The 12,920-nt window shown below is 48.7% G+C and overlaps 1 protein-coding gene and 1 pseudogene across 1 annotated transcript in view; one reads left to right on the forward strand and one right to left on the reverse strand.

Moving 5' to 3' along the window:
• KCNIP3 (potassium voltage-gated channel interacting protein 3) overlaps nt 1-12,920 on the forward strand; it is a 91,245-nt gene that overhangs the window by 72,600 nt on the left and 5,725 nt on the right. Inside the window, exons 3-5 of the mRNA XM_030826932.1 lie at nt 6,889-7,013; nt 7,447-7,516; nt 7,737-7,807. Coding sequence (XP_030682792.1) covers nt 6,889-7,013; nt 7,447-7,516; nt 7,737-7,807 — 266 coding nt within the window. The remainder of the gene's footprint in view (nt 1-6,888; nt 7,014-7,446; nt 7,517-7,736; nt 7,808-12,920) is intronic.
• LOC115838219 lies at nt 870-1,474 on the reverse strand (annotated as a pseudogene).

Here is a 12,920-nt window from a genome sequence, read left to right on the forward strand (position 1 = left end):
GGGATTTTGGTAGGAAGTGTATGAAATCTGTAGATCATTTTGGAGATAACTGGCATCTTTATAGCACTGAGTCTTTCAATCCATGAACATAGTTATGTTTCTTCATAGTTATGTCATTTGAATCCTCCGTGATTTCTTTTATCAGCATTTTGTAGTTTTTGGCATATGGATTATATGGATGTTTTGCAAGATATATACCTAAGTATTTCATTTGTGAGATGAGCAATTGTAAATGGTATTGTTTTTTAAGTTTTGTTTTTTATTTGTGTGTAAGATTTTTATTCTAATTTGCATTCCAAAGGAAATTACAAAATCCATTCACTTCTTTATATAAAAAAGTGACCTAACTTTTTTTTTTTTTTTTGAGATTGAGTCTTACTCTTGTTGCCCAGGCTGGGGTGCAATGGCACAATCTCGGCTCACTGCAACCTCCGCCTCCCAGGTTCAAGCGATTCTCCTACCTCAGCCTCCCAAGTAGCTGGGATTATGGGCGCCTGCCACCACACCCGGCTAATTTTTGTATTTTTAGTAGAGACAGGGTTTTGCCATGTTGGCCAGGCTGGTCTCGAACTCCTGACCTCAGGTGATCCACCCGCCTTGGCCTCCCAAAGTGCTGGGATTACAGGCATGAGCCACCACGCCCGGCCTGTGACTTAACATTTTAATACAAATTATAAAACATGATAAAGTTGCAGGACAAACTAGGCTAGCTGCTTGGAGTAACAAGTTTTTAAGTCACCATTTTCTACCTCCATGCTAAGGATAACCTTCTGATTAGTGATCAGCTGTACTGTAATAGCAGAATAACCCTAAGACTTGAGTAAACAGAAAAACTGAAGATCTTCTCCAGTTCCCAGCCAGGTAGTTTTCTATGCCTTCTCATAGTAGCAAACAGCAACTATGTCACCAAAAGTGAGGATCCAACAGCATAAGAATGACACAATGGACTTTGGGGACTCTGGGGAAAGGGTGGGAGGGGGTGAGGGATAAAAGGCTATAAATTGGGTTCAGCATATACAGCCGGGATGATGGGTGAACCACAATCTCACAAATCACCACTAAAGGACTTACTCATGTAACCAAACACCACCTGTTCCCTAAAAACCTATGGAAATAAAAAAATAAATAAATAAGTGGGAGTCATAACCATTTTGCCATCCTTAATTTCTCTTACAAAATTTGTGTCTTTGCCATCCCATTTCTGTATGTGAACACGTTTGTCTCCATCCAGACTAACAACAGACGTACTCTAACAGTGTACAGTGTCTGTCATCAGCAGTGGTTTCTCTGTGTGATTGAATATGCTTTGAGTCCTGATCACCACTTTGTCTCCTTCCTGACTGATAAACACTGTTGGTTTGGTCACATTTCCACCTGCCCAGTGGCAAAGCCTGCACCTTTGATGACCCTTCATGTAGTCATCAGAGTTCTGACTGTCCCTCAGCTTCCAGGTAGCACAAAAAGCCCCCACCATCCTTCCCTCTCCCTGTTTAGCTCCAAAACAGATAAGAGAGACCAGAGCAAGGCTCTTGGATCTTACTGCCACTGAAATTCAGGAGACACCTTTGTCTAAATTTTGATTTCTAATTGTTCATTACTTATCTATAGAAATGTGATTGATTTTTGTATATTGACCTTTTTTCTTGGGGGGAAAACATTCTGTTTTTTACCATTAAGAATGATGTTAACTGTAGATTTTGTGTAGATGCTCTTTAATAATGTGGGGAAGTTCCCTTTCATTCCCAGTTATTTTTAATGAATGGATGTTGAATTTTGTCAAATGCTTTTTCTGCATCAATTGATATGATTATGTGCTTTTTTCTTTTTTAGACTATTAATATGGTGGATTACATTGATTTATTTTTAAATATTGAATCAGCCTCATGTTCCTGGAAAACCCCTCTTGGTGTGGTGTATTATTCTTTTTATTCATCAAAGGATTCAATTTGCTAATATTTTGTTGAGAAATTTCACACCTGTGTTCATGAAGAATATTGGTTGGGACTATTCAGGTTATCTTTTTCACCTGGGATGAATTTGGGTAGTCTGTAATTTTGCAGGAATTGGTCCATTTTATAAAAGTTGTTGAATTTGTGTGTGAAGACTTGTTCATAATATCTCCTTTTTATCCTTTTAATGTCTGGAGAGTTAGTACTTATTTCCCTTGTTTCCTTCCTGATATTGGTAGTTTGTCTTTTCTCTCTTTTTTTTTTAAATTTTTTCAATTTATTTTTTTTGAGATGGGGTCTTGCCCTGCTGCCCAGGCTGAAGTGCAGTGGTATGACCATGGCTCACTGCAGCATCAATCTCCCAGGCTCAAGTGCTCCTCCCACCTTAGCTTCCCAAGCAGCTGGGACTACAGGTGCACACAACCATGCCTGGGTAATTTTTTTGTAGAGACAGGGTCTCGCTATGTTGCCCAGGCTGGTCTCGAACTCCTGGGCTCAATCAATCCACCTGCCTCAGTGTCTGAAAGTGCTGGGATTACAGGTGTGAACCACTGCACTCAGTCCATCAAGTGAACTTTTAATTTTAGGTATTGTTTTGTTCAAGCGTAGAAGTTCCATTTTGTTCTTTTATTATAGTTTTTAATTTTTCTACTAAGATTCTCATCTATTATGCTTTCTTTTCTTTATTTCTTTCAAAGTGTTGATAATAGTTGTTTTAAAGTTCTTTTCTAATAATTCTAACAATAAAAGTCTAATAATTCTGCTTATCCTTCATCTCTTTATTATGGTCACATTTTCTTGCTTCTCATGTCTTTTTATTTTTTATTGTATGTTGGACATTGTGAAAGGGATAGTGTAGGCAATGGATTATATTGTTTTAATATAAATGCTAACAAATTTTAGTGTGGCATGTAGTTAAATTATTGGGCAACTCACGTGATCTTCACAGACTTTATTTTAGGCTTTGTCAGAGTAGGTTTGTTTTGACTTTGTCATTGGGTCTAGAGTATGCGCTTACTCAAGGATGTGGTTCACAGTCCTAAAGCATAGCTTTTCTGGGGTTTCAGCCAACACCTGAGTTGCTTAGGGAGGTATCTCCACTCTGGCTGAGCCAGTACTCCAGTTTTCCCATCACTGCATGAATTCTCATATGTCCTTTCAAGTACCTTTTCCTGTGCTTATTGGCCAGTTGTATATCTTTTTTTGTGACATGTCCTTGTCTTTTGCCTGTTTAAAAAATCGAGTTATTAGTCTTATGTTGATTTGTAGAAGTTCATTATGTACTCTGGAAATGAGTCCTTTGTCAGGTACATATACTGGAGATATGTTTTTCCAGTCTATCACTTGAGTTTCTTAATGACTTTATTATAAGGTTTGCAGCTATGCTTATATTTGTCATTGATTTTTTTTTTTTTTTTTGAGACGAAGTTTTGCTCTGTCAACAAGCTGGAGTGCAGTGGTGCGATCTCAGCTCACTGCAATCTCCAACCTCCTGGGCTCAAGTGATTCTCATGCCCCAGCCTCCTGAGTAGCTGAGATTACAGGCGTGCACCACCACATCTGGCTAACTTTTTTTGTTTTGTATTTTTAGTAGAGACAGGGTTTCGCCATGTTGGCCAGGCTGGTCTTGAACTCCTGACCTCAAGTGATCCACCTGCCTCAGCCTCCCAAAGTGCTGGGATTACAGGCATGAGCCACTGCACCCAGCCTGTCATTGATTTCTACTCTTGTTTTTATTATGTTCTTTCTTCTATTTACTTTGAATTTAATTTGCTCTGCATTTTTTAGATTCTGACTCTTAGATCTAGAAGCTTATGTCATTGCTTTTACACCTATCTTCTTTTCTAATAAAGGAATTGAAAGCAATAAATTTCCCTGTCAGCCCAGCTTTACCTGCATCCAGCAAATTTTGATATGCTCTGTTTTTTTAATCATTCAACGCAAAATATCTCAAAATGTGATCACCTTGCAGTTTATTCTCTGACCTATGAGCTAATTAGAAATGTATTGTTTATTTCCAAATACTTGAGATTTTCTAAATATCTTGTCCTGAATTTTAACTTAATACCATTGTGGTAAGAGTCTGTGTTGCAGCATCTAATATATATTGGTAACCACAGGATATGCTCTTGAAAAGAATGTGTATCTACAATTATATTGTACAGTGTTCTATAAATATTAATTAGGTCAAATTGGTTGATGGTGTTTTTCAAACCTTTTATGTCATCACTTGTCATACCATTTACTGGAAAAGGATGCTAAAATCTTCCAATTATGATTGTGACTTATTTGTTTCTCTCTTTAGTTCTGAATTTTTTGTTTTAGGTATTTTAAAGCTCTGTTACTAGGTGATGTCTATTTTAGATTATTCTGCTTCTTGATGAATTAATCCTTGCATCATTATAAAACATCCAGCTTTCTTAATGTTTTTCCGTTCTTTTATTTTAAATCTTTTTTTCTTTCTTTTTTTTTTTTTTTTTTTTTTTTGAGATGGAGTCTCACTCTGTCACCCAGGCTGGAGTGTAATGGCGTGATCTTGGCTCACTGCAACCTTCGCCTCCTGGGTTGAAGCAATTCTCCTGCCTCAGCCTCCTGAGTAGCTGGGATTACAGGTGCCCGCCACCACACCCGGCTCATTTTTGTATTTTTAGTAGAGATGGGGTTTCACCATGTTGGCCAGGCTGGTCTTGAACGCCTGACCTCAGGTGATTCACCCACCTCAGCCTCCCAAAGTGTTGGGGTTACAGGCATGAGCCACAGCACCCGGCCTTAATCTATCTTTGTATTAGGAGTATCCCTCCTGTAAACAGGATATAATTGGATCTTGCTTTTCCAGTCTGAAAAGTCTGCCTTTTAATCAAAGGATTCTTACCATCCATCCATCCATCCATGCTGCTGTGTGTACATCTGCTCCACGGCACAGTTCTCCCCACTGTGCAGCCTCCATATTTCACCTACCCATCCTGCCTGCCATAAACCCCTGAGTTGCCTCCAACTCTCCCGCCAAAAATGCTGTTGCTGTGAGCATCCTTGTGCAGGCCCCTGGGCAGGGGAGGAGTCTATGTGGGATGCTTGTCTGGCGTGGGATGCTGGTTTACAGGGTTTGCCTATACTTAATATGACTAAGGATTCGAGATTCTACAGTATGTCTATGTGGTGACGGGAATGATCCAGAAGAGAGGAAAAGGTGATGAGGAAAGAGTGGGAGACTTGCTGGCACCACTTGCCTGAGTAGGCAAGAGGGGCCGGGACCCACTGCACAAGTGGCAGGTTTGCCTTCGCTGGGAGCGGGCACAGTTCAGGCACAGAGCAGGCAGGGGTGCAGACGTCTGGGCCAGGTGCAGGCAGGTGGGTAGGTGTGGGGTGAGGGCTTGGGAAATTTTCCTCCATGGCTTGTATCTTCTCAGTGAAGTGGGAAGCAACCTGAGGGTAAGGATGGGAGAGGAGATACTGGAAACTTAAGGGGAAGGATGGTATGACATAGTTATCTTGGAGATTGGGAGCATGTGTGGACCAAAGAAACAGCCCGATTGCTGAGCAGCTTTCAGGGTGCTCTTGTGGTTAGTGAGAGTGGGCAGTGCAGGCTGTCTTTCCCGCCATGCTCTCGGGAGAGGCCTGGGTATGGAGCAAGCTCAGCACAGGACCAGTGCCCAGCACCATGCCAGGCACCACGGGCACAGGATGAGCTGTGCAGGACAGCTGCCCCTGAAGAGCTCGCTGTGCAGTGGGAGAGGCAGCAGCCAGCACCAGCCATGCGGGTGATTATGGATCACCACCATTCTGTGTGGCCCAGGGGAGACAGGGCAGCGGTGCAGCGGGGCCCGTGCGTCCTGGGTCTGTGGGAAGGTGGCGCTCTGTAATTATGCGAGGATGCTGCTCAGCAAGGTGTGGGCACTCAGTGCTGTTTCAGCCCTAGCTTTATTTTGCATTGTAAAAGTGATGCATGTCACACCAAAAGAAATTAGGAAAATGTTTTTTAAAATCATAAATAAAAAAGTAAAAATCACCTGAAATCGCACCTCCCGCCCAAATGTAGCCATGGTTAGTTAACAAGTTTGTGGTGGTTTTTTTCTTTTCTTTTTTTTTTTTTTTTGAGATGCAGTCTTGCTCTGTTACCCAGGCTGGAGTGCAGTGGCGCGATCTCGGCTCACTGCAAGCTCCGCCTCCCTGGTTCACGCCATTCTCCTGCCTCAGCCTCCCGAGTAGCTGGGACTACAGGCGCCCGCCACCATGCCTGGCTAATTTTTTGTATTTTTAGTAGAGACGGGGTTTCACTGTGTTAGCCAGGATGGTCTCGATCTCCTGACCTCGTGATCCGTGCACCTCAGCCTCCCAAAGTGCTGGGATTACAGGCGTGAGCCACCACGCCCAGCCAAGTTTGTATATTGTTTTTAAAGGACAGGTCTGATCCCTGCCCCCACAGCCCTGGAGGTTTAGCCTCCTAACCAGATGTGAATAACGCCCCTCTGCCAACTGTAGCTGAACAGCATCGCCTTAGGCCTCGAGGGCCAAGGGTTGGGGAAAGTCAGGGAGGGCCACGTGGAAGAAGTGGTCTGGGAATTGGATCTTGAAGTTCAAGGGTCCCTCATGCCTGTCTTGCTGTCTTTCCCCCTCCTGTATCCCCTTGTTCAGTGCCTCTTTAGGACAAGAGCAGCTCCCACCTTGTCCCACCGTGCAGCTGACAGGGGGGCACACTGCAGGGGCTGCGATGGGGAGGCCTGCCCTGTGGGGGGCAGGAAAGCAGAGGCACAGCTCTTGCGTGGGCCACTCAGCCACACCCCCTCTGTTTGTGCAGTGCACAGCCTGTGTGGCTGTCCATGGTAGTCATGCAAGGAGAGTTCCTCCACCCGCTATTTTGGCCCATGCCCTGGCCACACCGGAGCAAGATGGAGGAGCAGGGCTACAGGCCTTACCCTCTGTGGTCTGTGTCCCACTCCAGATAGCAGCGACAGTGAGCTGGAGCTGTCCACGGTGCGCCACCAGCCGGAGGGGCTGGACCAGCTGCAGGCCCAGACCAAGTTCACCAAGAAGGAGCTGCAGTCTCTCTACAGGGGCTTTAAGAATGTGAGTGTTCCCCATTCCCCCGGGAGAGGCCTTGGAGACCCTGGCCCAGGGAGACCTGGAAACTTCTCCATGCCACAGTAAATATCCCAGGGGCCTTTAAGGGGCTTATGTGTTATGGGAAAGCTTTGTGGCGGGGGCAGGCTCCAGAATGGGCATCGCTGAGGCCGCCACACTCCTCCCCCTCCGTGTCTTTGCTGCTGGTACAGAGGAGGAAGGAGGGTATGGGGGAGCAGTCACCCCCTTCCTATTGACCCCTGCTCCCTCTCACCCCACCCCTGCCCAGGCTCTTCACAACCCAGGCCAGGGGGCCCCAGCAGTGCCACGGGCAGCAGGCAGCCCCCAAGGGGGTGGAGAGAGGCCAGCCAGGCACCATGCGGAGTCGGGCTTGGAGCTGAGGGTGGCCGAGGGCTGAGGGGGTGCCTTCCTGCTGCAGGAGTGTCCCACGGGCCTGGTGGACGAAGATACCTTCAAACTCATTTACGCGCAGTTCTTCCCTCAGGGAGGTGAGTCCGAGGCAGGGCAGCCCTGCTATGTCCCAGAGTGGAGGGAGGGGACCCTCCTGCTGCCCTTTGCATCCTGGAGGCTTGGTGCTGCCCCTGTCCTGTGGGAAACAGGGACTCCAAGCCAGGACACAGTTAGCACCCTCAGCTGGGGTTGCCTGGGATGGGGGATGAGCCACCAGGCAGCCCCGACACACCCCAGCCTCTTCCTTGCCCTCCCCAGATGCCACCACCTATGCACACTTCCTCTTCAACGCCTTTGATGCCGACGGGAACGGGGCCATCCACTTTGAGGTAGGTCCTCGCGGATTCCTCCCACATGTCCTGCCCCTGTGGCTGCAGGGGTGAATCCTTGCCCTGGCGTCACTCTCAGGGCTGTCGAGAGAGTCATGGTCCTGGGTGGGAAGGATCTTGTGAGTCACCCTGGGAACGAGTGGATGTGGCTGGCCCTGGGCCAGTGAGCTCTGGGGTGTTTGACTTTGCTGGGCTGGCACCACGTTCTCAGCCTTTTCTTCCATTTGAGAGTTTGCATCCAGCTCTGCCCAGTCAAGGGAGCCCCCAAGGCACCCACGGGTGGTAGTGACCCAGTGGGAATTTGCATTTTCAAAGGGATCAGGGCTTAACTCAGAGGCCTGGTTTGCTGATGGTGGGATGTGAGACCTCCATTTTCAGAATTTACGCGTTACCCAGAAAATAGGCCAGAAATGTCTAGAAAACATCGCAGCCGGAGCAGCCTCCAGGGCTCATCCCAGCTGGGCACTGAGAGTGAAGCCTGGTGTTACCCACTGGCGGAAGGAGAAGCCTGTCCCCCACCCAGACAGCTTCCCTGTCGGGGCCTGGCCTGGGCTCCTCCCCAGCCCCGCCACACAGGATCATTGGAGAGAGGCCCCATCTGCGGAACCCAAGCCTCTAAAAATAGCTGCAGGCGAAAAGCTGAAACCACTTTGGGGAGGAAAACCTTGCTGAGAGCTGGCTTGATCGATACCCCGACAGCTTGGCTTCCAGGCTAAGGGCAGCTAACAGGAAAGCACAGAGAAGCACATGGGGCCGGAAGGCCCCGGCCACATGGGGTAATAATAACTCGTCAATAAGCTGCGCGGGTTATTTTTATGCTGCAAGGCCGCCAGGCACACGGACACTCCCTGCCTGCCCTGTGACCACAGGACCCCTCCACTCTGAGCCACACTCTGAGGGCTCTGCACATAGAAGCAGACTGTGTTTTCAAATCTTGTTTTCAGATTTGAAATACCAACCCCACAGCACACAGAAAACACCCGGTTAGCACAGAGGAGCCTCAGGAGGACTCAAGGTCCCTTCCCTGCCCCTCCCTCCTGGGGTGCCCTTTAAGAGGCACCTGAGACTTCAGGCAGTAAAGTGTCTTTAGGAAACGGTGTAAGGGACAGGCGGGGTGTGAGTGGTTTTTCTTGTTCAGGAATGAGATGACTGAGAGGCTCAGCAGAGCCCCTGCGCATGGCAGCGCTCAGGAGGGTCACAGTCGCCCCTCACCTCCTGTGGCCATCGCCCTCACTGTCCTGAGGGACAGCCTTGTGGCCCTTTAAGGAAGCAGGCGGCAGCCCTCTGGGCTGGGTCTGTCAGTGGCTGTGCTGTGGCCCCTCTGCTGGGCACCTTCTCAGAAGATCACTCATCCCTGGCTTCTTCCCGGGCCTTCTGCAGCTTCTCTGCACATGAAACGAAGTCCTCTGGCTTCACGCAGGTACATCTACCTTGAGGAACTTCTTGATTTCAAAGTGTTCTGCTCTGGGAAGGAGGAGGGCGCAAGCCCCCATGGCCCCATCCTGGGAGCCCCACAGGCTGGGATCCCAGTGGTCACAAAGGATCCTGCCGGGGACGGAGGCACCAAATCTAGTCTGGAGAACACTGGGCCGTCCTCACTGCCAGGCCTCAGAGCCTCCTATGTGCGCCTGTAATGCAAGGCAAGCCTGCGTGACACTGTCTGCAGTGATCCTGTCCTTTTCTGTATATTCTTAGAGACAAGATGCATATTAGTTACAGTTTACTGATATGGTAAAAGATAATACCCTCCCTCCGCTCACCAAAAAGAATAACCAAAAAGACCAAATCGGAAAACACACAGACCTCAACAGAGCCGAGCGGGCGGTGCCATCCCCACACCCCACCTCGGAGTGGCTCCTGCTCCCATCCCCAAGGACCTTCTGGGATTCGCCAGCAGCAGGGAGCCCCAGGTGAGCAGCGCCACACACAGATTTGCTGAATGCTGTGGCCACCAGGGCCTTTCTCGTGCAACTCATCTGGCTTGCCAGGATGTGCAAAGCTTCCAAAACGATTCCGTAGACTGTTGGGGCCTCTTCAGTGCCCAGGATCAAGTCAGGCCCAGCTTGGAAGTGGCAGCCAGGCGGGCATCTGGAGGTGCGGCCGCTTCTCTGTTAACCTCCCCCGACAGTAAACTGCTCCATGTGCCCTCACACGGCCAAGCAGCATCCAGGGCCGTGTGAGGGCAGGCCTGCAAGCCCAGGAACCACATGCGACTCCTACCCCTCGCTAAGCACCTGCTCTGGGCTCTGCCAGGCGACCCTCCTATGCACTCTCGTGCACCTTCATCTGGAAGTGTGCTGTATCGCCGGAGCCCTCACCCTGCCTAGCCCCTGCCATGGGGACAGCCGTAGAGCAGAGGCTGTGGATGTGACAGGGTTCCTACACCTGTTCAGCCGCAGAGCCTGCTGCTAGCAGCTGAACATCAGGGCTTCTCCACAGCAGACAGACCACCTGAGGGGCCTATGTCAGCTGAAGACAAGGTGAAGGACAGCAGTGCCTGCCTGGGGTCCACAGGAGAACGGTGGGGTCCACAGGAGAACGGTGTGCTCCACGCCCTTGCTGCCCACTAGGAAGGCCTGTCTGACCCAGGGCTTCAGGGATAACTTAGAATCTTCACTACTGTGTAAACCATGCCCAAGCTTCGGTTATTATTATTTCCTAAACTTGGACATAGTAGAAATATAACAGTGTTTCTCCTTTGTTTTTTAATTTTTAATTTTTTTGTTTTATTTTTAAACAGGCTGGAGTGCAGTGACACCACCATAGCTCATTGCAGCCTCGACCTCCTGGCCTCAAGTGATCCTCCCACCCCAGCCTCCCAAGTAGCTGGGACTGCAGGCGCATGCCACCATGCCCGGCTAATTTTTTTATTTTAATTGTTGTAGATGCAAGGTCTCTCTATGTTGCCCAAGCTAGTCTTGAAATCCTGGCCTCAAGCAATTCTCCTGTCTCAGCCTCCCAAAGTGCTGGAATTGCAGGTGTGAGCCACCACACCTGGGTGTTTCTTCTTTAAAATATTTTCGTTGGCCGGGCTCGGTGGCTCACACCTGCAATCCCAGCACTTTGAGAGGCCAAGGCGGGCGGATCACCTGAGGTCAGGAGTTTGAGACAAGCCTGGCCAACATAGCGAAACCCCGTCGCTGCTAAAAATACAAAAGAAATTAGCTGGGCATGGTGGCAGGTGCCTGTAATCCCAGCTGCTCAGGAGGCTGAGGCAAGAGAATCGCTTGAACCCAGGAGTCAGAGGTTGCAGTGAGCCGAGATTGCACCACTGTACTCCAGCCTGGGTGACAGAGTGGGACTCAATCTCTCTCTAGATATAGATATAGATATAGATATAGATATAGATATAGATATAGATATAGAGAGTCATTGTCTTCAGTTATACACACACATGACTGGAGTCCAACACATTCGCAGGGTGCACGTTGGAAAACCAGCAGGTGACCACCACCTTGTCTGCTGTAGCCAGTCGCCTGTGCTTGTTTCCATGTCCCCCAGCAGCTTGCTTCCACTTTTCCACCCCCTGCCACGAGTGAGAATTTGGGACTCCCTCAGACACACAACTTTCCCGTCCCCCCAGCCCCCCACCCATCCCCCAGGAGGCTGGGGAGAGAGGATCGCTTGAGCCCAGGAGTTGGGGACTGCAGTGAGTCCAGCTTTCCAACAGACTCTAGGCTTCAGGTTGGATAAGGCCTTGGTTTACTCTGATTTGTGAACTGGACCCCTCGCTGAGGCTTGTTGTCCATTGCAATGATCTTTTCCTTTCCTTTGCCTATGGTTAACACTGGTCCTGATGATTGGTTTGTCTGGTGTTCTGTGGCCTCATTATTCATTCAAGCCCAGGCCCTTCTCCAGTCATCTGAACCTGTTGCCCGGCATCTGCCAGAGGAGGCCCCCCAACCCAGCCTCCCATGGCTCCATCTTCACTGGGGCCTGGTGCCCTCTGGGGCTTCCTCCCCTCTCTGCTGGGCTGGGCCTTCTGGTTCTGGATCCCTGATCTTTCTTTCTCTTGCTTTACTCTCTGTGTGTTCAGGGGCTCACCACCCAGCCGATTCCTATAAAAGAGGACGTGAGCTGTAACTTTGGAGCCTTTGAGCACCTGGGAATGTCTTTATTCTGTTCTTACTCTTGCTTAATCCGTCATAGGGACCAGCACCCCCAGGGGTGAAGGAGACAATTTTTTCTCCTTCAAAATTGACGGGTGGCATCGTTCCCTGGGCCTCCTGCCTCAGGCGCTGCTGCAGAGCAGGTGCCCCTGCTGACACTGACCTGTGATGGGACCCGATTTTGCTTTTTCTGTTTGGCATTGCTTTCCTCTCTGAAAGTTTATAGGATCCTCTGTTTGCACCCAATTTGCTGAAATTTCACCGTGATCTATGCGTGCAGCTAAACTGCAGGCTGTTTTCATGCATTGTGCCAAGCCTTGGTGGACACCGGAAATCTCTGCTTCCATTCTGGGAAATCGTCTTTCCTGATTGCTCCTACCCACTTTCCTCCATTTTCTCCCGTTCTTCCCAAACTGCCTGTGTCCCAGCACTGGCCCCTCTGGAGTGCACCTCTCATTATCCTCTTTTCTCCCCTATATTCCAGCTGTTTGCCTTCTCATTCCACTTCATGGAAGATTCCATTTGCTCTCCCAACCTTTCTTTTTAAGTCTGTCATTTTGCTTTCTTATTTTTAATTTCCAAGAGCTCTTTCTTTTTTCCATTTACCCCTTTTTTGTGACATCCTATTCTTATTTTAGTGATGGAAGATTTCTAATCTCTGAACCTAATGGTTGTCAAATTTTTTTCTCCTGGGATAATTTTTCTTCTTCCAGATCGCTTTCCTCTGTCTCTCTCTCTCTCTCTCTCTCTCTCTCTCTCTCTCTTTCTCTCTCTCTCTCTGTCCTCTCTCTCTCTCTCTCATGGTACAGACTTCCTCCAATCCCGAAAATCTAACACTTGAGGGGCCTCAGGGCCTTGGTGCATGGCCCTGTCCGTTGCACTCTGACCATCCTCCATCCCACTTCGCTGGTACAGCCCTTTTCTCACCCCTTTCTTTCAGAGTAGCCTGGGAGGACCCCAGGGTGCAGGGACGGTTTCACCTTTAAACCTTCCAAGAGGTAGGG

The sequence above is a fragment of the Nomascus leucogenys genome, chromosome 14, assembly GCF_006542625.1.
Source record: "Nomascus leucogenys isolate Asia chromosome 14, Asia_NLE_v1, whole genome shotgun sequence".
In the NCBI taxonomy this organism is placed as follows: Eukaryota; Metazoa; Chordata; class Mammalia; order Primates; family Hylobatidae; genus Nomascus; species Nomascus leucogenys.